At 55.3% G+C, this 24,956-nt stretch overlaps 3 protein-coding genes across 7 annotated transcripts; 1 reads left to right on the forward strand and 2 right to left on the reverse strand.

Moving 5' to 3' along the window:
• Positions 1-1,152: 1,152 nt before the first annotated feature.
• Positions 1,153-4,538, reverse strand: RRAD (RRAD, Ras related glycolysis inhibitor and calcium channel regulator). 2 transcript variants are annotated; one of them, XM_055306100.1, is made up of 5 exons: positions 4,418-4,538; positions 3,916-4,288; positions 3,201-3,274; positions 2,865-3,069; positions 1,153-1,801 (listed from the first exon to the last, which is right to left on the reverse strand). In XM_055306100.1, exons 2-5 carry the CDS (start codon positions 4,271-4,273, stop codon positions 1,524-1,526), a joined length of 915 nt encoding a protein of 304 aa, XP_055162075.1. In that variant the 5' UTR covers positions 4,274-4,288; positions 4,418-4,538; the 3' UTR covers positions 1,153-1,523. The 2 variants fall into 2 exon arrangements, with proteins under 2 accessions (XP_055162075.1, XP_055162074.1); XM_055306099.1 differs by having other exon boundaries at positions 4,414-4,521.
• Positions 4,539-9,686: 5,148 nt separating this feature from the next.
• CIAO2B (cytosolic iron-sulfur assembly component 2B) lies at positions 9,687-11,687 on the reverse strand. The gene is made up of 5 exons (XM_055306679.1): positions 11,418-11,687; positions 11,184-11,261; positions 10,808-10,933; positions 10,320-10,365; positions 9,687-9,898 (listed from the first exon to the last, which is right to left on the reverse strand). The coding sequence occupies exons 1-5, from the start codon at positions 11,670-11,672 to the stop codon at positions 9,801-9,803; spliced, it is 603 nt and encodes a 200-aa protein (XP_055162654.1). The 5' UTR covers positions 11,673-11,687; the 3' UTR covers positions 9,687-9,800.
• Positions 11,688-12,648: 961 nt separating this feature from the next.
• LOC129497656 (cocaine esterase-like) lies at positions 12,649-24,202 on the forward strand. 4 transcript variants are annotated; one of them, XM_055306678.1, is made up of 13 exons: positions 12,649-12,804; positions 18,437-18,641; positions 19,502-19,643; positions 20,255-20,388; positions 20,470-20,728; positions 20,968-21,066; positions 21,328-21,468; positions 21,608-21,688; positions 21,940-22,084; positions 22,497-22,634; positions 23,133-23,205; positions 23,667-23,868; positions 23,984-24,202. In XM_055306678.1, the coding sequence occupies exons 1-12, from the start codon at positions 12,729-12,731 to the stop codon at positions 23,851-23,853; spliced, it is 1,680 nt and encodes a 559-aa protein (XP_055162653.1). In that variant the 5' UTR covers positions 12,649-12,728; the 3' UTR covers positions 23,854-23,868; positions 23,984-24,202. The 4 variants fall into 4 exon arrangements, with proteins under 4 accessions (XP_055162653.1, XP_055162651.1, XP_055162652.1 ...); XM_055306676.1 differs by having other exon boundaries at positions 23,667-23,869; positions 23,989-24,201; XM_055306677.1 differs by having other exon boundaries at positions 23,667-23,869; positions 23,993-24,201.
• Positions 24,203-24,956: the final 754 nt, after the last annotated feature.

Genomic DNA, 24,956 nt, shown 5'->3' on the forward strand with positions numbered 1-24,956 from the left:
GCATGGATCCTTGCCCAGAACCTTCTCAGAAACCGTCCCAGGCCTCGCCCCAGGCTCCTTCAGGCTCTGGAACCAGCAGACTTATATACCAGTCCCTACTCAGCCACTTTTTTTTTTTTACACATATTTTAAAATTTAAATTCAATTTGCCAACATATAGTATAACACCTAGTGCTCAACCCATCATGTGCCCTCCTCAGTGTCCATCACCAATTTACCCCATCCTCCCACGCACCTCCCCTTCCACAACCTTTTGTTTCCCAGAGTCAGGAGTCTCTCATGGTTTGTCTCCCTAATTTTTCCCATTCAGTTCCCCTCCTTTCCCTTATAATCCCTTCTCAGCCACTTCTACATGTGTGACCTCAGGCAATTGCTTTAGTGCCCCATCTGCCATTGCCAAGTGGAGATACTCATTCCCGAAACAATGTAGGGAAAGTCCTAGAAGTCACCTGTGCGTGGTGTGGGTGGTGAGGAGACAGACCCACCTCCAGCTATTGGCAAACATGCACACATTCCCACGCAAAGGCAAGGCCTCTTGTTCCAGGCAGGGAGGGCTCCAGGGATCTGTTCCCGCCAAGACCACATGAGCCAGTACTGGGCATGGGATGCTCTGGCCTGGCCCTTCCAAGAGAACAATGAGGCCCCTTGCTCAGTAGCCCAGCCCCAGCCACTCATCTCCTCCTTTCCCAGCCAGGGAGTCTCTGAAGTGCTCCACAAATACCCCACCTCAGCAACTTTCCAGCCCCTCGGGAGGAGGCAGGATGGAGATACCAACCCAGAAGCCAGACCTGGGGTTCTTGTTTGGCCATGGGACTTGAGACATGGCATCGTCCCTCAGACAGCCTCAGTTTCCCTTACATACAGTGGGGTGCCTGAACTCTATCAGCTGGGCAATGCCAGGCCCCAGGGCAAGAGAAAACTCTGGATAGTGAGCTGGAAGGGGCTCTTGTCTCCTCTGGCAGCTGGGATCTCCAATCAGGTCACAACCCACACCTGCCACTCTGCTCCAGCTGGCTATGTCAGAGCCCAAATATTAGGATAGTCAAGGCCACACGCTAGGGTAGGGCAGTGAGGCCCCAACCCTCAACCTTGGAAACACTTCCTGCTCTTACAGCCCCCTATCGGGAGGAAACAGAATCAACAGCCCTTATCTATCAGGAAATAGTCTTTATTACAAAAGTTTGCATGTAAACAAATAACCACTGCACTGAACAGCCTCCCTCCAGAGCATGCACACCCCAAGTGTGGAGAAAGGTAGAGTCCTGTCCGCACACACAGACCTGCCCCACGGGCTGGGCTCAGGCTGCTGCTGGGGGACACACACGGGCCTGTACATGCATCGCTGTGGGCCCAGTTCTTGAAGGCCACTGGGAGCAGCCTGGGCAGCACCGTCTGTCTGTCCGTGACCATGAGGTGGAGTATGCCCAGAGTCTGAGCCAGCCTTGAGGCACCTAGGGCAGCTGACTGGGCCAGCCCACCAATCTGCCCATTTGTATGCACAATGCAGCATGTGCCTGTGAAGTCTAGAGCACTGAGAGATCATGGCAGGATTTGGACTTGGCACGAAAGGCCATCTTGCGACTGTTGCGTGCTACAATGCGGCCCAAGAAACGCTTTGCCTTCTTGCCCAGACTCTCTCGCCGTCGGGTACCCGCTTGTCGACGTGCATTGGCCTCTTTGCTGTCCCTGCGCAGGCGTATCTGGCGCACGACACCTTCGAACAAGGCCTGGACGTTGTGGTGCAGCGCTGCTGACGTCTCAATAAACTTGCAGTCAAAGACGACGGCACAGGCCCGGCCCTCTGGTGGGGACAGACACATTCCAGTTAAACAAAAGCCAAGTGGGTGAGAAGCCCACTCAAATCCCAGCCACCCCACAGCAGCTACCACTCAGGAATCTGGGGGCCAGGGAAGGAAGGGTCAGGGGCCCTGGGTGGTTCCCAGAAACACAGACCCAGCTCCCGTACAAAGGATCCAATGCATTGCTGGGTCACCCAACCGGCAGAATGTATCTGTGGCTGAGGAGCTCACAAAGGCCCACAAAAGGAAACTCATTTATTGAAATAATTTGAAGTCTTATACTTAAACGGAAATGCTGCAGTAGTCAACACAAGAGAATGAGAACTTGCCGGGCACCTTAGTATTTCATGGTTTGATATTATTTTTTTTTTATTTTTTTATTTATTTATGATAGGCACACAGTGAGAGAGAGAGAGGGAGGCAGAGACACAGGCAGAGGGAGAAGCAGGCTCCACGCACCGGGAGCCCGACGTGGGATTCGATCCCGGGTCTCCAGGATCGCGCCCTGGGCCAAAGGCAGGCGCTAAACCACTGCGCCACCCAGGGATCCCTCATGGTTTGATATTATACTTTGATGAATAACCAGTGAAACTGGGAGGAGAATGTCACCAAGTCATGCTAGGTTCCTCTAAGGGACTCAGTTCTGGGGGCCACAGAGGAGAATGCTCAACCAAAGAGGAGTGGATCCTCCCCAGGGGCAAGCCCACACTCGGACACTAGCCCTGGCCCTGAATCCATGCTCTGACCTCCTAGTCCCGTTTCCAGCACTCTCCTCAACCCTCATCTGTGAGGCCCAGGCCAAAGGCCACAGGAGAAGAGGGCCCTAAAGTGGCCCAGCTCCATGCCCAGCAGCTTCCTCTGCCCCAGGGCATCTGGTCCTTCCCCCAACCCTCTCAGCCCTCTGGGAGTCCTGTGGGAGGGCAGCAGCTTTCCCCCTCTCCCCCTCAAGTTTTCTTCCTGAACATTTTTAGCCACTTATGATCCCCAGGGACTTGAGCTGAGCCAAGATTGAATGGACCACAGCCCAGCCAGGATGTTCCTCTTTCCGACCCACTCCCAGCTCACCATCCAAGGAGACCTCTCGAGAGCGCACCAGGTCGCTCTTGTTGCCCACAAGGATAATGGGCACATCGTCCATCTGCCGTGCCCGCCGCAGCTGGACCCGCAACTCTGAAGCCTTCTCAAAGCTGCCCTTATCCGTCACTGAGTACACGATGACGTATGCATCCCCCATCGCCATGCAGTGACCAGGGAGCCAGCGGCTGCTGTCCTGGGGATGACATACACATGCGTATCTACCCAACAGTTCTCATGCCCAGGCTACAAGGCTGTCACTCTCAGCAGGCCCTTATCCCCAGGTCACCCCTCCCACCCTGCCCTGGGTCTCAGCCTACAGCCTACCTGTTCCCAAATGTCATACACCATGAGTGATGCCTCTTCTCCATCCACCACGATGGACCGATCATATGTGTGTCCTAGGCAAGAGACCAGAAGTCAGGTTACCCGCTGGCTGCCAAAAGCCAGCGTGCACCACGGGCCAGGTTTCCTGTTCTGGCCACACCCTCCAACTCTACTGCACAGCCCCCCTAACCTTTCCCTCCACTGATGGCCACTATACGAGAACAGAATGACAGGGCTGGGAAGCGGGGCATAGAGGGCATGGTGTGCCTGACCCTCACCTAGACACCTCTTCCCCAAGCTAGTGACGGCCTGAGTTGCCACTCCCGTGTTCCCTGCCCACCTGCTGCCTGGACCCCAGGGTAGCCTGAGTTAAATAGTGACCGTCACATTCTTTGGAAGGCTTGATCACCTAGGCCTCTTCTAGAAACTCCCTCTGGCTGTGTTCTGCCAGCCCTGGCAGGAAGGGATGCCCTATCCCCATCCCACAGAGTTGTCTTAGGTATGGCCCCGGCCTTCTACTCTGGCCTTCCCAACCCCCCACACACACACACCAAGGGCTAGAGATTCCTTCTCCCTTGGTTTCCCCATCTGCAAAATGGGTAGGCAGACACAGGATTCTGAAAATGCCTCAGAAGGCCACGGCTGGTGGCGCCTGCGGTCCTCCCTCCCGCCCCCCGCCCCCCCCCCCCCCCCCGTGAATGCTCCGGCCGCTCACCTGCGGCCTCGGCTTCAGGCCCGTCCTCTACACCTCCGAAGATGCGCGCCAGGGCGCTCTTGCCCACGCCGGGCGCGCCCAGCAGCAGCACCTTGTAAACGCTGTCGTCGGAGTCGCTGCCCCCCGAGCTGAGCGACTCGGAGGAGCCCTCGGGCCAGTCGAGGGGCGCGCCCTGGGCGCGGGGCCCGGCCGCCGCCGCCAGGGCGCCCGGAGCCAGCGCCGCCTGCAGGTCGCGCTCGTCCACAGGCATGCTCCGGCGGTGCAGCGGGGGCGCCGGGCCCCAGGGCGAGCTGCCCCGACGGCGCTCGCGCTCCCGGCCCCCGCCGCCGCCGCCGCCGCCGCCGCCGTTCAGGGTCATCGCGCCCCACGCCGTCTGGGGGCGGGGGGGGGCCGCGGTCAGCCTCCCGGCCGGGGGTCCCCGCGCCCCGCTCCCAGCTGCCCCCCGCACCCCGGGCGCTGCGACCCCCCGCCCCCCGCCCGGCCCGCGGGGACGCTCACCCACCCGCTGCGCGCGGGCTCGGCCAGAAGGTTCCAGGCCCGGACGCGGTCCCCTCGCAGAGCCGCGGGACGCCCGACGCTGCCGCCGCCGCCTCCTCGGTCCGCTGCGGTCCCGCTCGCGAGCTGCCTATTTAAGCGTCTGCCCGCCCCCGCCCCCGCGCCCGCCCCCGCGCCCGCCCCCGTGCCCGCGGCTGCGGGGGCTGACGTGTCGGCCCCCCCACCCCGGGGAATCCCCGCTCCCCCGCCGGGACCCCGCACCCACCGAGACCCGCCCCACCGGACTGGGCGGGCCAAGCGGCGTTGAACGGTGGGTGGGAGGGGTTTGGACTGGGGGTCAAGGGGGAAAGCCGCCGCCACTGTGCCAGCGCCCCTCTGGGAAGTTAGCCCCGGCCCTTTAACAGTGAGCTCCCCCTTTGCTCCCCGCGAGCCCTGGCCTGGGCCCAAGCAAGCCCCCGACACCGGCTGGACAGACCTCACCCTCCTCTGCTACGGACACCCTCCCCCCCCCCCCAGGCCCGTATGGGAGCTGGAACCGGAGGACCCTCAGTCTGCGCCTAGAGGCCTCAGCGCCAAGCCCCTCTACTCCCCGCCTGCCCTGGGAAGTACAAGGTTCTACCTAAGAGCCGGTCAGGGTGAGGTCAGGGTGGGCGTTAGCGTCACCGGCACCGTCACCGTCACCGTGAGCCTCTGGAGGCGGGGAGCTGTCTGGGGAGGGGGTCCCGGAAGGGAGGTGCTCTGGCAGTGTCCTGCAGGTGGAGGTGCGCGCCTGCTTCTGAGGGACGGAATACCAGCCCAGAGAAGGGAGAGCATGAACTCAGACCACCTCAGCTCCCAGCACCCTCCAGACAGCTGCCAGCAACTCTGCTAAAAATACCTGGCCCTGGCCCTTCTGCTCCTGCGGTTGGGCTCCTGGGCTGGAGTTTGCCCAAAGTTGGGGAAATCCTGGCAGACAGGTGTCAGAGGGCAGCAAGAGTGGCTACTGGTGGGACTAGACCAGAGTCAGGGCCGGATTCAGCCCCTTGAAGAGTCTTCGGCGTCTCTTTCCTTCCCTCTAGCCCCAGTTGGGCCTGTAGGGCAGGGTATAGGCAGGCAGGGCCCGGAAGTTTAGACTCCCATCTAGAGGAGCATAGGTGTAGAGTATAGCTGGGGCAGGGCTGGGGCTGGTGGGTAGGATGAGCCACCACCTGGTGCCCCCACTGCCCACAGCTCACCTGCTCCTTAGAACTAGGGTGGGTGCCCCGGCACAGAGGGGAGGAGATGTAATAGGGGAGCTTGGTTTCTAGACGTGTCTCTGCCTCCAGGCTCCTGGCTCTCGCCTCCTCTCCTGGTGTCAGGGTGCCCAGCTTGCTCATGTCTGGGGTGTGTGAGGATTGGGGGCAGGCAGGCTATGAGGTACTTTGTGACAGGGATCTGCTGTCAGACTCTGACGTTTGATTGTGATGAGTGTGGCGGGGGTGAGGGCACCCATTCAGGGCTCAGGTGACATCACCAATGGAGATCCTAGTGGGTTGTTGTAGGTTGCCATGGAGACATGGGTGGGGTTCTCTGGCTGCTGTATCAGTTTCCTTGGCAACATCTGAGAGAGCCTTGGAGTGAGGAGGGTCTGGCTAGGTAAGTATGAGGGGGTTCCTGCAGGCCCCTCTGGCCTTGAGGTCCTCAAGGTAGGCAAGGGCTAGAAACTGAGGGGTGGCCTGTCCACATGTGTCCTTTCTGCCGCCCCAGGGTCTTGGGGACCTGGGCAATCCCATACTGACTCTAGCTTCCTGGATGAGATCCAGTGGCAAAAGGGAGTTGTGGGTTGAGCCTCCTGTCAGGACACAAGTCTCAAGAGCCAGCAAACCACTTCCCATCAGGAATCCTGGCCTGAGCTGTTTTTAGCCCCTCCTACCCACCTCAGCCCTGACCTTGCCACTGAAAATAACCCCTGACCGTCCAGCAGGAAGGTAGGTATGCAGCGGAGCTCCGACCCTTCCCAGCAGGGAGCCATGCAAGGAATTAGGGCTGGGTTTCCCCTCAAGTAATCTGAACTCTTGACTTCAGTATGTTTCTTCATTGCCAAGGGAACTGCATGCATACGGGCCAGTCAGGCCCCAGGCACTCCCCACCAGACCAGACACTCACCACAAGCCTAGGTATAACCAGGGGCCCAGGAACCAAGAGCAGGACATGACCTTGAGACATCTCCACTCCCACTTCCTGGTCCTCCCGGCCCTCTGGGCTGAGCTTGAAGGAGCAACTGAGTCTGGAACACACCTAGGACAGCCCAGCCTGCAAATCTCAGCTCTGCCACTTGCTAGCCGTTTCACCTCTGCCCATTTATCTTGGGTGAGCCCCAGCGTCCTCCTGTGCAGAGCAGGGATAATGTCTTTATGAGAGTTGTTATAAGATATAAAAACATGAAATGCAGAGGCAAAGTGGTTGGCACAGGTCTGGCATATAGTCCGATCTCAGTAAGAACACTTTTACCATCCCTGCCTGGATGGGACAGATTGAATGAATCTGTGGCCCCATCCTGCTTCTTTCCTGTGTGTTCTATTCTCTCCAAAACAGTGGTCTGCCCAGGAGAGGGGCAATGCAGATAGTCTTCCCCTCCCCTCCATACCCACCCTTACTCTGTGGGACCCCATACCTTTCTCCCTCCCTCTAGTAGCAAAGGGTTGCAGAGGGAACTTGGTTGGGTTTCAGTATATCCCCCGCTCTCCTCACACAACAGCCCCCATACCCCAGTTCCTTTGTTGTAGGGTTCATTTCATTTGGGGGCACCCGGCTGGCTCCATCAGTAAAGCATGCGACTCTTGACCTCGGGGTTGTGAGTTCAAACCCCACACTGGGGTGGAGCCTACTTGGGAAGAAATAAAAATAAATAAAAAGGCTCAATTCACTTATTCATCTCACTGACCTGGACTTAGTACCTTTTGTGTATCAGGCCCTTGTGCTGTGGGCACAACACAGCTGGGCATGTTCATACATGTCATCTAATCCCTGGGTCAACTTCACCAGCTATGATTTGTTGTTCCCATTTTGTAGACATGGTAACCAAAGCCTGAGAAGTCACAGGCCAGAAATAGCAGAGCCAGACACACCTGACAGAGGGCTTCAGAGACCTCAAACCTCACCCCTATCTCATACCCATGTATAACAGCTGGAGTTCCAGAAAGTTCCCTGGGCGCTAGCCCAGGATTCACAGATGGTGTCCCTGCAGACAGCCAGGGGCCACGCACAGATGAGTCAATACTGACAAGGGGACTATCTGATACACCAGCTGTGACACAAGCAGCTTCACATGCCTTGCCCACCATGGCCTGGCTGCCAGGAGGGCCAGCTGAATGACTCAGTGACACCTACTTCCCCCATGACCCCCTACCCCCAGCTGAACACAGACACCACAGACACCTTAGACAGATTGGGGTTGTCAGTGCAGAGGTACACACATGGGGAAGCCCACAGCTGGATACAGGGGCCTGGGAATGCTCCCTGGGCCTGAGTGGCCCTGGCTAGTCATCTTGCCTTTCTGGAACATGAACATCTATGGGAAGTGGGTAAAGTGCCTGGAAGATCACCTGGAATGGGTCGGGATCCACTTTAAATCTCCACAGAGCAGTCCCAAAGTGAGTGTCACAATTATGCCCACGTTACATATGAAGAAACTGGGCAACATGGGCTGATAACTTCATCTCCCTAAGCCAGGGGCGGCCAGATCTTGGTCACTGGGTGGTGAAGCCCCTCCTTCCTGGAACTGGGGGCTGGTGGCTGTGGGGGGGAGGGGGGGAGCTAGACTCCTCCGTCCAGGCAACAGCGCCCCCTGCCATCTGAGGAGTATGAGCCAACCTGCTTAGGTTCCTCTTTACTCCCTGGCTGGAGGTCTTGGGACTGATTTAATTTCGGAGGCTCGGTTCCTCATCTGTGAAATAGGGAAAATAAAGGGTAGCAACTGCTGCGCAAGGCTGGATGGAGGATTGAACGATTAGGTAGTATATGCAAAGCCCTCAGCCAGTGCCCTCTCAGGACAGACGTGGTGTCAGCCAACCCTCCACAGATCTGCAAAGAGCCTCTGGAAGTCTCCGCCCACAATCACATCTGAGCCTTCACTGGGATGAAGTGGCCAGAACAGACTTAATATCCTTGTTTATCGGGGATCCCTGGGTTTAGCGGTTTAGCGCCTGCCTTTGGCCCAGGGCGCGATCCTAGAGACCCGGAATCGAATCCCATATCGGGCTCCCGGTGCATGGAGCCTGCTTCTCCCTCCCTTTGCCTCTCTCTCGATCTCTCATTAGTAAGTGAATAAAATCCGTAAAAAAAAAAGTCAATGTCAAGAAAAATTAAAAGATGGGGAGTGGGGATAGTTCTAGAAGAGGATAAAGAGAGATACTAATGCAATGTATAAAGCTTCACTGGAGCCTGATTTTTTTTTTTTTTAAGCATGGAGCCCAATGTGGGGCTCAAACTCACAACCCTGAGATCAAGACCTGATCTGAGGGATCCCTGGGTGGCGCAGCGGTTTGGCGCCTGCCTTTGGCCCAGGGCGCGATCCTGGAGACCCGGGATCGAATCCCACGTCGGGCTCCCGGTACATGGAGCCTGCTTCTCCCTCTGCCGCTCTCTGTGTGACTATCAAAAAAAAAAAAAAAAAAAAAAAAACAACTCGGGCAGCCCAGGTGGCTCTGCGCTTTAGCGCCACCTTCAGCCCAGGGTATGATCCTGGAGACCCGGGATCGAGTCCCATGTGGGTTCCCTGCGTGGAGCCTGCTTCTCCCTCTGCCTGTGTCTCTGCCTCTCTCTGTGTCTCTCATGAATAAATAAATAAAATATTTTAAAAAATAAAAAACAACTCTAAATGGCATTTTGTGGAAATTTATTATAAATGATTGGACATTAGATGGTATTAGGGAATTTTTCCATTCTTGGCCAGATAATAGCACTGTGGTTACACAGGCTTACTCTTATAAGACCAGGATGAAGTACTTAGAAAGTGAAGGGTCATGTGTGTGCAGTTTACTCTCAAATATATTTATATTATGCATAGACAAATAAGGCCAATGCTGCAACATGTTAACAATTTGAATACAGATGATGGGTATACAGGAGTGTTCACTACAGTAATCTTTCAATTTTTTTGTACGCTTGCAACTTTTCTTAATGACACCACTGGGAGAAATTTTAAAAACGCACTGCATCTCATTGACGCAACCCATATAGGAATTTGCACTCACGATCACCATCTCCTCCCAAAGGCGGAATGACCCAAAATGAAAGATTCTGAGACACACTAGGAAACGAGTATAAATTAAGAGTTTATTACAAAATGCAAAATGTTAGTTCCTCATTGTCAGTGATTCAAGAAAACAAGGCCATGGGCCCTGGGTGTGACGCGGGGCAAAAAGCCAGGCTCAGGAGCGGGCTGACAGGCACTGGTTCACAACCTCCAGCAGGTGGGTATTCTCTAGGGCGGCTGCCACCCGTTCCTTATCCGCAAGCTGCTTATTCACTGGATGAGAAGGAAGGAATAGAGAAGGAAGATCAAAGCTAGACTCTGGACAGCCTGCCAGCCAGCCCCATGTCTAACCCTTGTGTGTATGTAGATATGCACTCATTCTAACCTCCTGTCACCTCATTCCCAGGACCCCAGGACTTGACCAAGCTACCCAAGCCACCTGAGCCCACAATGATCCCTCCCACCTGGCTCCTCGTGTCTGCTGCCTCCTGTAACATCAAGGACCCTGGTCCTGTGTACTTAGGAAAGGGAGAGGGCAGGAATGGAAGAACATGGTAAGCACAGGAGACTTAAGCTGGCTTCACTCCACTGAGGAGTCCACCCACTCAGCCCCTCTCCTTCCATCTTGCCCTACAAACCACCACGGCAAGGGGGAAACCTCGGGGCCAATGCCTCAACATCAGCCCACACTTACCTGCATGCTCCGAGGCATGGGTCCCTGGTGTAATGTGCACGTCCATCTGGGAGGGGGAGATAGGTGGGGTCTGAGCACTTATCACCTGTCTACCCCCTCGCCCCCTTTCCCTCACTCACCACCGACCACTGATCCTTCCTCCTCATTGTGACTGCGGACTCTGGACCGTCCATTATGCCCCAACCCCACTCACAGCCACTCCATCTCTATCCAAAGAACTGGCTGACTACCGCTGACATAAAGGCCTGCCTGTGCCCCATCACGGCTCCAAATCTATATACAGCTTTCTACTCCCTTTCCTGCCACACTCACTACGCTTCTGCACTTTCCAGTTCAGGCCTTTATACTTGTCCCATTCAGTTGGAAGGGCTCCTCCCAGTTTCATCACTGCCAGCTGGGATCCTTGCAGGTCTCGCTGTGATGTCCATGTCTTCCTCCGTAGCAGAAGCTCACCCCTGTCCTACCCCTGGGGCTCAGTTCCAATTTACCTTGAAACGCTGGGGAAGGGATCGAAGAAGTTTGACTTTGATGGACAGGCCAATAAGGGTGGCCATGCTGCAGTGTGGAATGGTGGGTGTGAAGGCGACGGCCACCGTGCTCTCGGGGTCGCTCACCTGGTTGGGAGAACGACATCTCGTGAGAAGGCACTCCCTTCTTCTTAGTACGTTGCTTCGGGCACATCGTCTAGCCTCTATGGGCCTCAGTTTCCCTGTCCATAAAACGGGCACAGCAATCCCTCCCTCCTCCCCTTCCGAAGATTCCCTGACGAGTCCGTGAGCGGAGAGAACGCCAGGCTCCTGGTGCAGATGAGCTTTCCTGACTCTCCCGGACCACCTGCCCCCTCGGACGCTGTGAGTGACTCACCTGAACCCGGACTTGCTCTACTACGTTCAATTCTTCCAGTGTCAGTGGATGCTCCGGGTCATTGATGGAGCGAATCAGATGTGGCAAGTGAAGGAAAAGGGACTCTGTGCCCTGGCCCACTCAGAACCCTCCGCCGGGGCAGCCCGGGCCTGCTACACTCCACCACCTAGCGGACGGCGTCGCTTCAGCCCCCTCCCAGGCCCCCGCGAGCCCGCCCGCGCGGCAGCGGCGGATATCGAAGATCTCGCGCGCGTCGATGCTGTCTGGAACCTGCTCGTCCTCCTCGCCCGCGGTCACCGGCCGCTCCCCGGAGCGTTCGTAGATGAGAGGGTTGGCGTTCTCCAGGAGGCCGGCCCCGACCCCGCCGCCGCCGCCGCCGCCCACCATCGCGAAGCCGCTGCGGCCGCTGCGGGCGTGCACTTCCGCTGTAGCCGGAGCACTTCCGGGGGACGGGAAGGGGGCGGGGCGACGGGGTCGCGGGAGGGACATGCTGCGCCGGCCGCGCCGGGCCCGGGCTCCGCGGGGAGCGGCGGCCGCGGTGCCCTCCGCTCGCTAACCCGGGGAGACGCAGAGCGCGCGTTCACAGAGAGGCCCCCCGAGCCGTACGGAGCCGTACGGAGCCGTACGGGGCCGTCCGAGCCCTTGGGGCGGCGGAGCTGCGGAGGCCGCGGCTGGCTCTCGGGGGCGTAAAGAGAGCGTGTCCCCGGGCACCGCCTCCTCCGCGAAGTCCGCCGGCGGGCGGGGTGGGACCCCGGGCAGGTGCTCCCGGCGCCGTTTACTGCGCTTCGGAGCCTCCTGGCGTCCCTGCCTCGCGTGTCGCCCGCGGGCCGCGCCGAGTCCCTGGCGCACGGGCTCGCACGCGCTGTGTCAGCGGGATGCGTGCCGTGAGCTCCAGCTTTGCGGGGGTGCGGAGGGAGAGCCGCGGGACTGGGCTCCGAGTGCATCTCAGAAGGCAGCTGTGACGAGGGAGGAGGCCCACGGAGACCCTCAGATTAGGGGACGCAGGGCCGAGGGACCTCGAGGTGGACCCAGAAGCCGGGTCCTGAAAGCCGGGAGGAGCCTTCTGGATGGACAGTCGCCCCGCCCTGCATCTCCCCACGCGGCTCCCTTCACCTGGAACAAAGGCCGTTCCCGTTCCTCCATCTGTGGGGGCCCGGATAGGGCACCTCCTCCCGGAAGCTCTCCGGGGTTCCACCGCCACAGCGCCCCTCCCCAGCGCCCGGCCACCCCACGGGGCCTGGGACTCCAAGGGCAGGGAGCACAGTCGCTCCGGTTTTGAGGCGAGGGCTGCGGGCATTGTGGCGGGCTGCCAAGGCCCTCGGCCCCTTCTGGGAAGCCCAAGGGGCGCGGGGCCAGGGGAAGCGGCCTCGGGTTGCGCCTGCGGCCTCTCGCCCCGCTCGCCGCCCCGCTCGCCGCCCCGCTCGCCGCCCCGCTCGCCGCCCCGCTCGCCCCGCCCACTCCCAGCCGGGTCCAAACTCCGAACGCTCCGGGAGCTGCGGCCGGGGGGCCTGGGGACAGTCCGGGTGAACAGCAGCGCGCTCCGAGATGCGGCTGGACGGGTTTCGCGCGCGGCTGAGCGCCGTGGTCTGTGGGCTCCTGCTTCCCCTAGTCCTGGGCCAGGGTGAGGCTCCCTGGGGTCAAGGCCGGGTCGGACTTGCCAGATTCTGTAGCCGCGGGACCTGAGGCTGCGAGGGAAGCCCCTGGGGCCGGGGCGGGGGACCCTAGGGAGGGGGCGGCGGCGAACCGCGGTGCTGACAAACTTGCTTGCACCTGCCCCAATGCTTGGAAACCCCTGGGTGGGCCCCCTGAGGTGCAGAGAGAGTCGGGGCAGCAGAGGTCACACAGTATGGAGGGGTGAGGGAGGCCGGAGCTCTGAGCAGTGCCTTGAGGCAGTGGGAGTGGGGGGCACAACTCAGGATATTTCCTTCTTAGTGTTTGTGGTGGAGCTGGTGCTGCCTGTGAAAAATGACGGTAGTAATTATCTTCCTGCCGAGGTTTGGCTTTAAGTGTTGCCCCCTTGGCCAGAGGGACGTCCTGGCATCTGCTGAGCGCCCCTCCAAAGGGTCCCGGGTCAAGATTACTGGCTTCCGGGGAATCCAGCTGTGCCAGCCCCCACCCCTGTATGTCTATCATACCCATCCGTAAGCCCCATGTACCCAACTGGGCCAAGGGCACCTTTTGGCCTCCAGGGCAAAGATGATTGCACTTTGTGTCAACTTTGGATTGGATTCTGCTGACTATGATCAGTAGCTGAGGCTGTGCTGACACCATGCCTGCGGCCTGCACAGCTCCTGCACCCCCTCTTACCAGCGATCCTCTCACCCCAAATGGCTCTACCTGCGAGACCCAGCTATCCTCCTTGCTTCCCAGGCCAATCTGCCCTAGAGACATCCATATTAATCCCTTGGGCTTGGCCCACCCCCAGGGGCCTCTGCTCTTACCAGCTGCTCACCAGGCTCTCAGAGGTCACAGAAACCTTTCAGCGGGATGATTTGCTAGGCCTTGCTGATACTTCCCTTGAAAAAAATGTTAATATTTGGATTGCCCCCACATTCAAAAAGAAAAAATAGAGAAACTATAAGAGAGGATGCAGGTGATATGTCTGACCCTCTCCTGTCCCATCCCATCCTGGCTTCTTCACAGGGACCCTTAGGATCCCCAGGGCCTTCTACACACCACTCAGGAGTTTGCCCAAGAATGGATGTGTTCATTCATCTTTGGTTTTCACCTAAATGGTCACAAACTCCCTCTTCTGGCACTCGGCTTTTCCACTTCCTGACACAGGAATGACCTCCTCACATGGTAGAGCTTACTCATCCTGTTTCATGAAGGGTTTCTCTTCAAGGAGAAAGCATCCTTGATGTAACTGCCCTCTGCTCAAGGACATTTCAACAGGTTGCATCCTTTGCTATAACAACCTTCAGGCAGTGGAGGCCAGTGGCCACAATGAGTTATGTGGACAGCCCACCCGGCAAGGAACTGTGTGTAGACCACAAGTTACTGGGGAGAGGGGTAGGTCTGTGACTTGGAAAGACATTGCTCAGTTGTCCTCAGTGGAACTGGTGAGTGGCCGTTGACTCTGGCCTTATCCATAAGCATGTTGATTGATGTTGATCCGACAGGTGATCTAAGCAGGGAATCAGTGGGTGAGCTGGGAAGGAAAAAGTGGGTCTGGCAGGGGAGTGGGACTGAACATGCAAAACCTGGAGACAGGCAGGCACCGGCATGGCCACTTCCCCTCTGCCCAGCCCCCCTTGGGCTTCCTCAGAAGGGGGCCGAGAGACTTCGGCAGCCCCTCCACAATACCCACAGCCCTCTCTTCAAAACCGGAGTGACTGTGTTCACTGTCCTTATAGTCACAGGCCCCGTGGGGTGTTCGGGGGCTGGAGACTGGGAGCAGTAAGCTGTGATGGTGGAACCCGGGAGAGCTTGCGTGAGGTGGTGCCCTATCAGGATCCCCACAGATGTAGAAATGGGAACAACCAGGACCAGGACACCTGGGTGGCTCAGCAGTTGGGTGTCTGCCTTCGCCTTAGGGTATTATCCTGGGGTCCTGGTTTGGATCCTACATCGGGCTCCCTGCATGGGGCCTGCTTCTCCCTCTGCCTGTGTCTTTATCTCTCTCTGTGCCACTCATGAATAAGTAAATGAAAGAAAGAAAGAAAGAAAGAAAGAAGAAAGAAAGAAGAAGAAAGAAAGAAAGAAAGAAAAAGAAAGAAAGAAAAAAGGAAAGAAAGGAAAAGAAAAGAAAAGAAAGAAAAGAAAAAAGAAGGAACGACCTTTGTTCTAGGTGAAGGGAACCGCATGAGGAAATGCAGGGAGGCATGACTGCCCATCCTGAAAGCTCCTCCTTGCTTTCAGGACTCGGTTTCTGGGTCTGCCTTCAAAGTTCCTCATCCTGTATTGTCTCTGATCTGGAGGTAGTATAGATCCTTGAGGCTGTTGTTTTGTTTTATTTTACTTTTTATTATGGAACCAGGCTCAGATTGGCCAAACTCTGCAGAAGAACCTAAACCTGCAGTAGGAAAGCTCCAGGCAGGCAGGGGACAGTGGAGATGACCAGGGGAACCAAGAGCCTGACTGCTTCCTGCACCACCTGGAGGGATGGAGAGGGTTGGGGCTGCCTGTGGTCACACAGCACCAAAGGGTTTCCAGTCTATAGTAGAATAATATAACACACCCACTAAATCCATGATCTACCTTCAATGATTATCAAGACCTGAGCAACCTAGTTTTGTCTCCTTTGGACCATTATTTGAAGCAAATCTCACACATGATATCATCTGTAGAGTTTTAATGGCCTATTAAAGGCCTATTATATATGTATAACAATATCATGGGGGCAGCCTGGGTGGCTCAGTGGTTTAGTGCCCCTTCAGCCCAGGGTGTGACCCTGGAGACCTGGGATCGAGTCCCACGTCGGGCTCCCTGCATGGAGCCTGCTTCTCCCTCTGCCTGTGTCTCTGCCTCTCTATGTCTCTCTGTCTCTCAGAATAAATAAATGAAATCTTAAAAAAAAAAAAACCTATCATGATTTCTTAATGCAATCAAATATCTAGCCAAATGTTCTTATTATGTCTGATCTCATAAGTGATATTTACAGGGTTTTGTTTTTTATTAGAGAGAGAGCATGAGAGAGAGAGATCACAAGCAGGGAGGAATTGGAGAGGGAGAAGCAGACTCCCCACTGAGCAGGGAGCATGATGGAGGGCTCGATGCAGAGCTTGATCCCAGGACCCTGAGATCATGACCTGACGTGAAAGCAGATGCTTAATTGACTGAACCACCCAGGTGCCCTGCAGGCTTTTTTTTTTTTTAATCAGGATTCAAATAAGGTCCATATTTTGAAAACTGGTAAATGTGTTTCTTTTCTTAGAACAGCTTTGAGGGATCCCTGGGTGGCGCAGCGGTTTGGCGCCTGCCTTTGGCCCAGGGCGCGATCCTGGAGACCCGGGATCGAATCCCACGTCGGGCTCCCGGTGCATGGAGCCTGCTTCTCCCTCTGCCTGTGTCTCTGCCTCTCTCTCTCTCTCTCTGACTATCATAAAAAAAAAAAAAAAAAAAAGAACAGCTTTGAAATACAATCCACATAGCATATCATTCACCCATTTTTTCCCCATTCACCCATTTAAAGTGTACAATTCAATGGCTTTTAGTTTATTCACAGAGTTCACCACATTAATTCCTCTGTTCTGCCCAACTTGAGCCCTAGGTAACCACCAATATGCTTTATGTCTATGGATATGCCAATTCTGGGCATTTAATATAAATGAAATAATTTAATATGTGATCCTTTGTGATGGACTTATTTCATTGAGCATAGGTTTTCAAGGTTCACCCACGTTGTAGCATGTCCAGTATTTTTTTCTCTGTATTACTGAGCGATATTCCATTGTGTAGATGTGATACATTCTATTGATGCATTTTTCAGTTGATGGACATTTTGGATTGTTCCCACTTTTTGGCTATTATAAATTTGGATTGTTGCCACTTTTAGACTATGAGCACTCACATGCAGGTTCTTGTGGGGATGTATGTTCAGTTCTCTTGGGTTTATACCTAGAAGTAGAATTGCTGGGTCATATGCTAACTCTATGTTTAACTTTTTGAAGAACTTCCCGATTGCTTTCCAAAGCACCTGCACCACTTTGCCTTCTCACCAGCAAACTGTGAAGGTTCCAATTTTCCTACGTCCTCTTACCAACATTTGTCATTGTCAGTCTTTTTAATGTATCTCTTTTAACCTTCAGCCTTCCATTGCCCCTCTTTTATTTTCCTTGCAATTTTGTTTTTAAAAATGTTTTTTTTATTTTTTTTTTTTATTATTTATGATAGGCACACAGTGAGAGAGAGAGAGGCAGAGACACAGGCAGAGGGAGAAGCAGGCTCCATGCACCGGGAGCCCGATGTGGGATTCGATCCCGGGTCTCCAGGATCGCGCCCTGGGCCAAAGGCAGGCGCCAAACCGCTGCGCCACCCAGGGATCCCTGCAATTTTGTTTTTATATAGAAGAAACCAGTTTAGTTGTTGTGGAGAGGATCTCAGAATTTAGGCTTTGCTGATTACATCCACCTGGTGTCTTTTAACTGTTTCTCTATGCCCGGGATGCCTGTAAACTTATATTCATTTATATTCTAGAGGCTTGATCAGATTTCAGTTTTAGATTCTGCTTCATTATGTTTTGGGGCAAGACTACTTCATATGGGGCTATGAACTCCCAACAGAAAACATACATCATCTGATTGTCTTGCTTTTGTGGCAAAGTTAGTTGTTGACATCACAGATCTCAATGAGCGTTCCTCTTAGCATAGCATGACTGAGGTGAACATTTCTTCCTTTGTGTATGAGTCATTTATTTGTATTCCTTACTCTGAACATGTTCCCTCACCATTTCATAGTCTTTCACCAAATATGCACAGCTGGCACATGTCTTATTCATTTGTAGAAATTCTTTGTGTGGGGCACCTGGGTGGCTTGGCCAGTGAAGCGTCTGCCTTCAGCGCAGGTCACGATCCCAGGGATTCCTGGGATCAAGCCCCACATCGGGCTCCCTGCTCAGTGGAGAGCCTGCTTCTCCCTCTCCCTCTGCTGCTCCCCCTGCTTTTGCTCTCACACTGTCAAATAAGTAAATAATTTTTTTTAAAAAAAAGGAAATTCTTTGTGTTAAGAATATCATCTGGGCTCTTTCTGTTAGATGATTTTCAATCACTTTCTCCTTCCCTTTTCCCCATAGTAGGGCAGGTGGTGCTTCTTTCTAGTTACAGTGATGCCTCATTTTTGTAACCCTCCTCACCACATCATCACTCTTTGTTTGAAAGATGCTTTCTTGGTGTAATTTCTTGCCACCTAGAGCATGAGATCCCTAAGGACAGGAGCCTCAACTGCCCGATTCCCACAGTTCGCCTACTGTCTCATCTGACCCACACAGTCAGCAGAAATGACGCTCTCACCCCTTCAAGCTTATTTAACCATTTGTTTGAAGTTCCTGGGGCCAAACTATGGTGCCAGGTCCCAGAGAGCCTCACTGAGTGTAGTGGAGAAGGCTGGGGCCAGACCCAGGGAAAAGAGTTGAGGGAGTGGGCAGGAGTGGGGAAAGGGTGGACACACTGAGTTAAAAGCAGGGAATTTGTAAAGCGAGTGTTTGTAGATCAGAGTCCCTTGAACTGAGGACAGGAAGGAGCTGGCAACATCAATAGCCTGGGAGAGTAGCTGATTGGTAGGCTCAACCCTGATGTCTGATTCTCTGCTCACAGGCCAGGACTCTGCTAGCCCCATCCGGACCACACACACGGGGCAGGTGCGAGGGAGCCTCGTCCATGTGCAAGGCACCGATGTGGGAGTCCACACCTTCCTGGGAATCCCTTTTGCCAAGCCGCCTCTAGGGCCACTACGATTTGCACCCCCTGAGCCCCCTGAGCCTTGGAGTGGTGTAAAGGATGGGACCTCCCACCCAGCCATGTAAGCAGGGAGTCCAGGAACTCCAGTCCCTGGGGTGGAGGGTACTCTGAGCTCTGGGCCAGGCTGCAGTTGTCATTTCATCTAAACTCCCACAGCCAGTCTCCCCTCTGAGTTTGGTGGATCACCACCTATATCTTTCCCAGGAGCATGCAGAGGTTTGGAAGGGTAAAGCAACTTGCCTAGGTTCATGGCCTGGAACTTAAAGCAGAGTTACACATCTGCGTGGATTCTAGTTGTATCAAGTGGTTCCCTGCCACCAGGGGAGGCTTAGTTGGATCCATGAACCCTGTAGGAGCCCCTCACTCCAGCAGCAGATGCTGTAGATATTGAGGAGTAGAGGACCCCCAACTGTGTGCACCTATTGGGCCAGTAACAGGGCCAGCTGCCATTGGCCAAAGGGCATGTGTATGTTCTTGCAACTGGCAACTCTGTGGGAGAGATGAGGTTCCCTGAGAACCTGACTTGAGATGAGGGATATTCTACTGTCCTTCTCATGAGAAATTAATATCCATTCATTTGGGCAGCCCATGCATGTGGCCATTCTCCTGTTCAGGCCTGTCCGGGTACAGGAATACAGTGGTGAATGTCAACACATGCAACCCATACCTCTCCCAGAAACCCCAAGAGTCAAGATTTGCCAGCCTCGGGAGGATTGGTATCCAAGGCCTTATAACCTTGAGGCCTTCCTGGAAGACTGGGCTCCATCCCAGCCTCCCCAGAGCTGGGGGCCTGTGACTTGGCGCAGAGGGGTTTTAGGGAAAGACCATGTGTGAGCATGGTCTCGGGGAAATGAGACTGAGGGTGGTGGGGAGCTAATCTGAGTCCAGGATCTGGGTTTGACCATGGTACGGCCCCACTAGGTGTGTGCAGAACATCACTACCGCAAATGCAGTGGCTCTGAAATTGCTGAATATGACCCTGCCTCTCACCTCCATGTCCGAGGACTGCTTATACCTTAGCATCTATACACCTGCCCACGCCAGTGAAGGCTCCAATCTGCCTGTGAGTACTAGGACCCGTCTGGATGGATTGTGGGAGCACATTTCTTCTACAGAAAGACTAGAAAGGACAAGGTCAGCCTGGGCCCCCTGCAGTGCGGACCCTGTTGAGAAGCCTCTCACTATTGAGTCCAAGAAAGTGCTCCTTACCCAAAATGAGTGGCTGATCCTGAGGCATGGGGTCATGGAACCCTGACTGCTCCTAGAGGTCGGAAGCTGTGGCCCTGGGATGGACCCAAGACTCACTAAATCAACTTATGCTCAGGACACCCACTCCTAGGGGTATCTGTTGGCCAGTGAGAATGGAGAAACTTAATTAAGATACATATGGGATGATCAAGGAGACACCCCTTTTCTTTCTACCTCAGAGAGTTCCAGGAGAAATGGAGCCAGACTTTGGTATATACGGTAGGACCCAAAGTGTGGGAGGCCTGGTTTTCCTGATAGAAATTGGGTCACCTTCATCTAGGTCATGAAGAAGGTCACCTGTCCTGCCTGAGTTTGATCTATGTGGTTAGGCAGACAGAGCCAAAATGGTGGATAGTCCAGGTAGCAGCCCCAGTAGGGTGTTGGCTGGGTGGTAGCCACATGACGTCTGTGCCTCAATTTCCCAAGGTGTTGGTGTGGATCCACGGTGGTTCGCTTATGATAGGCATGGCTTCCATGTATGATGCCTCTGCACTGGTAGCCTTTGAGGACTTGGTGGTTGTCATTATCCAGTACCGCCTGGGTGTGCTGGGCTTCTTCAGGTGAGACTGGGGCTGGGCAGGGCAATGTCAGCCAAGTGAAGCCAGGACAGCCCCGTGATCCCAGTCCTTGCCACCCCACAGCACTGGAGACAAGCATGCAACTGGCAATTGGGGCTACCTGGATCAAGTGGCCGCGCTACGCTGGATCCAGCAAAATATTGCCTATTTTGGAGGAGACCCTGGCCGTGTCACCATTTTTGGGGAGTCCGCAGGTGGCATAAGCGTGTCCTCACATGTTGTGTCCCCCATGTCCCAAGGACTCTTCCATCGTGCCATCATGCAGAGTGGTGTAGCCCTGTTACCCGGCCTCACTGTCAGCTCCTCTGATGAGGTCTCCATGGTAAGCATCCCCTCCTGTGAGAAGCCAGGGTCCTGCCTCAGCTCTTACGTCTCAGCCTCCATCACTCTGTTAAATGAGCACGGGCAGGACTGTCTAGCCAGGTGGGCTGGCCCCTTGGCTGAGGCCTCCGAGTTCACACATAATACCTTGTGAAATCTGGGGAGTACCTACTGAGACCTTAGGCAATCCGTCTCCCCCGTCTGGAAGGATGAGCCAGCCCTTGCCTTATCTCTTTACAGAGGGTGGCCAAGCTGTCTGGGTGTGGCCAGGTTGACTCAGAGGCCCTGGTGGGCTGCCTGAGAAGCAAGAGCGAGGAGGAGATTCTGGCCATCAGCAAGGTGGGGCTGAATGGACGCGCGTATGGAGGAAGGGGAGCGATAGGTGTGGGGAGCATGTCCTTTACATTCTCTGGGCAAGTTACTCCATCTCCACACCTTAGTCCTCACAGCCCTGGGTGGGAAGTTGAGGCTAGGCCATGCTAAGCCAGCTGCAAGACCTCTTGGGGAGGGGGCGTGAGCACCCTGGAGGAGCTGGGAAGGGATGAATGGGACTCAGGGCATCAGAAAATGTCTGGGACCTCACCTTATGGGTCCTCTCAGCACTTCAAGTTCATCCCTGCTGTGGTGGATGGGACCTTCCTGCCCAGAGACCCCCAGGAGCTGCTGGCCTTTGCTGACTTTCAACCTGTCCCCAGCATCATTGGTGTCAACAACAATGAGTTCGGTTGGCTCCTCCCCTTGGTGAGGCCCAAGCTCCCAGGTGCCAGGCCCCTGGGCAGGGGTCGGGTGGGGGTGGGGAGGTGGGAGAGGGTGGCAGGGCTCAGGGCTTCATAGCTCTAGGACCATTCTATCCTCAACTTGAGTTTCCCCTGCTATCCAGACCCTGAACATCTCTGACCCCGAGAAGGAAATGGACAAAGAGATGATGAAGGCTGCTCTGCAGAAAATGTCAGCATTGTTGGTGAGGCTTCTGGGGACCTGCCTCAATGGAGAGGGACTCCTCTCCTGTCCAGAGGCAGGGGAAATGCATCCCCAAGATATCTTGTCCATGTATTATTCCCCATGAGCAAAGGCTGGAGTCATCCCCAGAGCTCACCCTCTTTCTCCCATTCCTATACCTTCCCAGGATCCATCTCCCCAAACCTGACCCTGCTGCCTCCCTGCTGCTGCCAACCTACCTAATCTGACTATTTCTGATCAATCTGGGGGTAGATATTGCCTCCTGAGGTAGGTGACCTGTTGATAGAGGAGTACCTAGAGGACAGCGCGGATCCACAGACCATCAAAGTCCAGTTCCATGAGATGATGGGGGACACCATCTTCGTGATCCCAGCACTCCAAGTAGCCAATTTTCAGCGTGAGTGTATCTATAACTAAGGCCAGAGCAGCAAGGGTGCAGCTCAGAGGTCTATGTCCCTATTGGTTGACCAGGTCCCAACCCACGTCTGTTTTTTGGGCCCCTAGGTGGCAAGCACTTGATGTCTGTCATCTCAGTAAATGCTCACAGCTGGTCTAAGAGACAGGCATTTTCCCCGATTTTAAAGATGAGAGCCTTCAGTGACTTGCTCAAAACCACACAGCTAGGAAGTTCCGAGGTCACTATTTGAACCCAGGTCCTTCTCATTGCTCTTGCTCCAGCCAAGGGCTCCCTCATCCCATTGTTCAGATTCCAACCAGCTTTGGACCTAGCTATCTTGCCACTGTGGGTGATGTAGAAGAGCCCCAGGTAAGGGACCACCATGTCACGGCCTGCACATCCCACCCCCTAGGTTCTCATGCCCCTGTCTACTTCTATGAGTTCCAACATCGGCCCAGCTTCTTCAAGGACATCAAGCTGCCCCACGTGAGGGCAGACCATGGTGACGAGTTACTCTTCGTCTTTGGAACCATCTCCTGGAGAGGCTATGGTGAGTGTCCCTGGGCGGGGTCCCTCAGAGACTCCTCATGCCCAGAATGTGGGCCTTGGCTGGGTCCCTGAGTGAGGGTGATTGCCCTCCCTGTACAGATGAGCAAACTGAGGCTCAGAGAGAGGATGGGATCAGGTGCCCAAGATCTCACAGCTGGAGAGGCTGAGCTAGAGAGGCTGAGGTAGAATCAGAGTCGAAGACTTCAGACTGGTGCCTGGGCTCCCCCCACCTCTCCCTAGGGTGTTTAGAAGGCATATTTGTTTCTCAAGTGGCTTTCCAGTGCCAGAAGGAAGAAGGGAGCCTTCTAGATCAGGAATGAGCCTCGTTGGGGTGAGGAGAGGGCCTGGTGCCCCAGGGCTGTGGGGGGAGTGGGCAGAGAGCCTGCCGGGAAGGACCCAGGGAAAGTTACACATGGGCTGGTGAGCATAGTGGGGGCTGACCCATGTGCTGGACTGGGCTTGGCCCTCACCTGGATCCTTGTCCTCTTGTTTTCTGTAGTTAAAGTCACTGAGGAAGAAAAGCTGTTGAGCAGGAAGATCATGAAGTACTGGGCTAACTTTGCTCGAAATGGGTGAGATGTCGCACCCCACCTCAACCTCTAGGGGTGGGGGAGCTTGAACCCATTCAGGACCTCCCTTCACTGTTGTGACCTTCTCAGTGTACTTGGACCCTTAAATGCATGGTGGCTCCTTCCCTAGCTCCAGGTCCCACACAGACAGGGAGGGGTCTTGTGGGTGCTGGATGCTCTGTCCATCTCCAGGTGACCTGGAAGAGGGTGATAATGTTATGTTACCCACAGAGCCTCCCTCTGACCATAAGGGAGAACACAGTCCAGGTTGCCCTGCTCCTTGGTAACACTCTAGTGGGAGGCAGTTTCTTTCCTAAATCTAGAAATACCCCCGCGCCTGTCGTTCCCCCAGCCCACCTGGCCTGTCTGGCACCCTTGCCCGGCCCCAGGTGGGGCACCAGGTCTGGGCTCCACAGGGCTCAGAGCGCCTCTCTGCCTGCCCTATCGGGGCGGCATGTCTACAGGAACCCTAATGGCAAGGATCTGCCCCTCTGGCCTGTGTTCGACCAGGAAGAGCAGTACCTGCAGCTGAACACGCAGCCTGCAGTGAGTCGGGCCCTGAAGTCTCACAGGCTTCAGTTCTGGACGAAGACCCTACCCCAGAAGATGCAGGAGCTGATGGAGGCGGAGAAGAAGCACACAGAGCTGTAGCTCCCTGCGTCTGGGGGTGAGGGGCCAGGGGGCTGGGCTTGAGGGCAGGTGAGGGTCTGCCGAATATGCCCCCCCACCCACTGAGGAACCAGGGGCTTTTCCCTCAGTCACACAGTCTTTCATTCATTCTGCCAGCCAGCCAGCCAGCCAGCCAGCCAGCATTCATTAAGAACCTACTGCATTGGGGTCCCCGGGTGGCTCAGCGGTTTAGCGCCGCCTTCAGCCCAGGGCGTGATCCTGGAGTCCCGGATCAGGTCCCACATGGGGCTCCTGCATGGAGCCTGCTTCTCCCTCTGCCTGTGTCTCTGCCTCTGTCTCTCTCTCTCTCATGAATAAATAAAATCTTAAGAAAAAAAGAACCTACTGCATGTTAGTTGCCAAGCCCCCCATAGGTCCTCTCATGTTAGACACACTCAGTGAATCCCCCCCATGAAGCTGTGGGTGGGTAAGCCCCAGTAGAAGTTCATGCCCCGCTGAGCCTCGGGTGCCATCCCCTCTTCCTCACCTCTCTCCATCCCCACCCTCCCTCTCCTCTCCCTTTGAAGGAGGGTGCTTTGGGAAATGCTACCTACGCCTGGCTCTCAAGCCTCCCGTGCCCTCATATGTGTCAGTAGCCAGTAGAAATCTGGATCCCAGGAGCTCCGAGATCTTGGCCACCAAAGCCACCAACTACTGAGAATGTAGAAATCCCTGGCCGCACCTTTGTCTCCTAGACTAAATGTCATCTATCACTGACATTTGAACACCTACCCAGTCACTTACCTGTGTCTCACAGAGGGGACTGACTCCATTTTGGGGAAGAAGTAGGACTGAGCTCCACTGACGGAGCCAGTTCAGTGGCCAAGAGAGCCGGGTGAGTCCCTCAGCCACCTGCCTCTTGAAGCGTGCCTTTATTCTCCGAGGTTCTGTGACCCTGGGGGCTCCCACTTTACACAATTGTTGCACATCCAGGCAGATGTTAATCAATATGATGTTTCCTAGAAGTGGATTGAGGAGCCAGAAAGTCTAGAAGAAGAGACTCTTGTCCCCTGGCTTCCAAAGGGCTCTCCATCCAAGGAAGTCTTCCCTTGACTTTTGGGGTTCTCCTTGCCAACCATCTCCCC

The sequence above is a fragment of the Nyctereutes procyonoides genome, unplaced genomic scaffold (genome assembly GCF_905146905.1).
Source record: "Nyctereutes procyonoides isolate TBG_1078 unplaced genomic scaffold, NYPRO_anot_genome, whole genome shotgun sequence".
NCBI lineage: Eukaryota > Metazoa > Chordata > Mammalia > Carnivora > Canidae > Nyctereutes > Nyctereutes procyonoides.

Excerpts from the sequence above, each read along its gene's own strand:
- RRAD (XM_055306100.1), bottom strand. The coding sequence starts at position 4,273 with ATGACCCTGAACGGCGGCGGCGGCGGCGGCGGCGGCGGGGGCCGGGAG. Across the intron at positions 3,070-3,200 it reads TGTATGACATTTGGGAACAG|GACAGCAGCCGCTGGCTCCC; the intron begins GTAGGCTGTAGG and ends TGTCATCCCCAG. Across the intron at positions 1,802-2,864 it reads TCGAGAGGTCTCCTTGGATG|AGGGCCGGGCCTGTGCCGTC; the intron begins GTGAGCTGGGAG and ends TGTCCCCACCAG.
- CIAO2B (XM_055306679.1), bottom strand. The coding sequence starts at position 11,672 with ATGTCCCTCCCGCGACCCCGTCGCCCCGCCCCCTTCCCGTCCCCCGGA. Across the intron at positions 10,366-10,807 it reads CCCTTCCCCAGCGTTTCAAG|ATGGACGTGCACATTACACC; the intron begins GTAAATTGGAAC and ends TCCCCCTCCCAG. Across the intron at positions 9,899-10,319 it reads CCATGCCTCGGAGCATGCAG|TGAATAAGCAGCTTGCGGAT; the intron begins GTAAGTGTGGGC and ends CTTCTCATCCAG.
- LOC129497656 (XM_055306678.1), top strand. The coding sequence starts at position 12,729 with ATGCGGCTGGACGGGTTTCGCGCGCGGCTGAGCGCCGTGGTCTGTGGG. Across the intron at positions 22,635-23,132 it reads CATCTCCTGGAGAGGCTATG|TTAAAGTCACTGAGGAAGAA; the intron begins GTGAGTGTCCCT and ends TGTTTTCTGTAG. Across the intron at positions 23,206-23,666 it reads GCTAACTTTGCTCGAAATGG|GAACCCTAATGGCAAGGATC; the intron begins GTGAGATGTCGC and ends GCATGTCTACAG.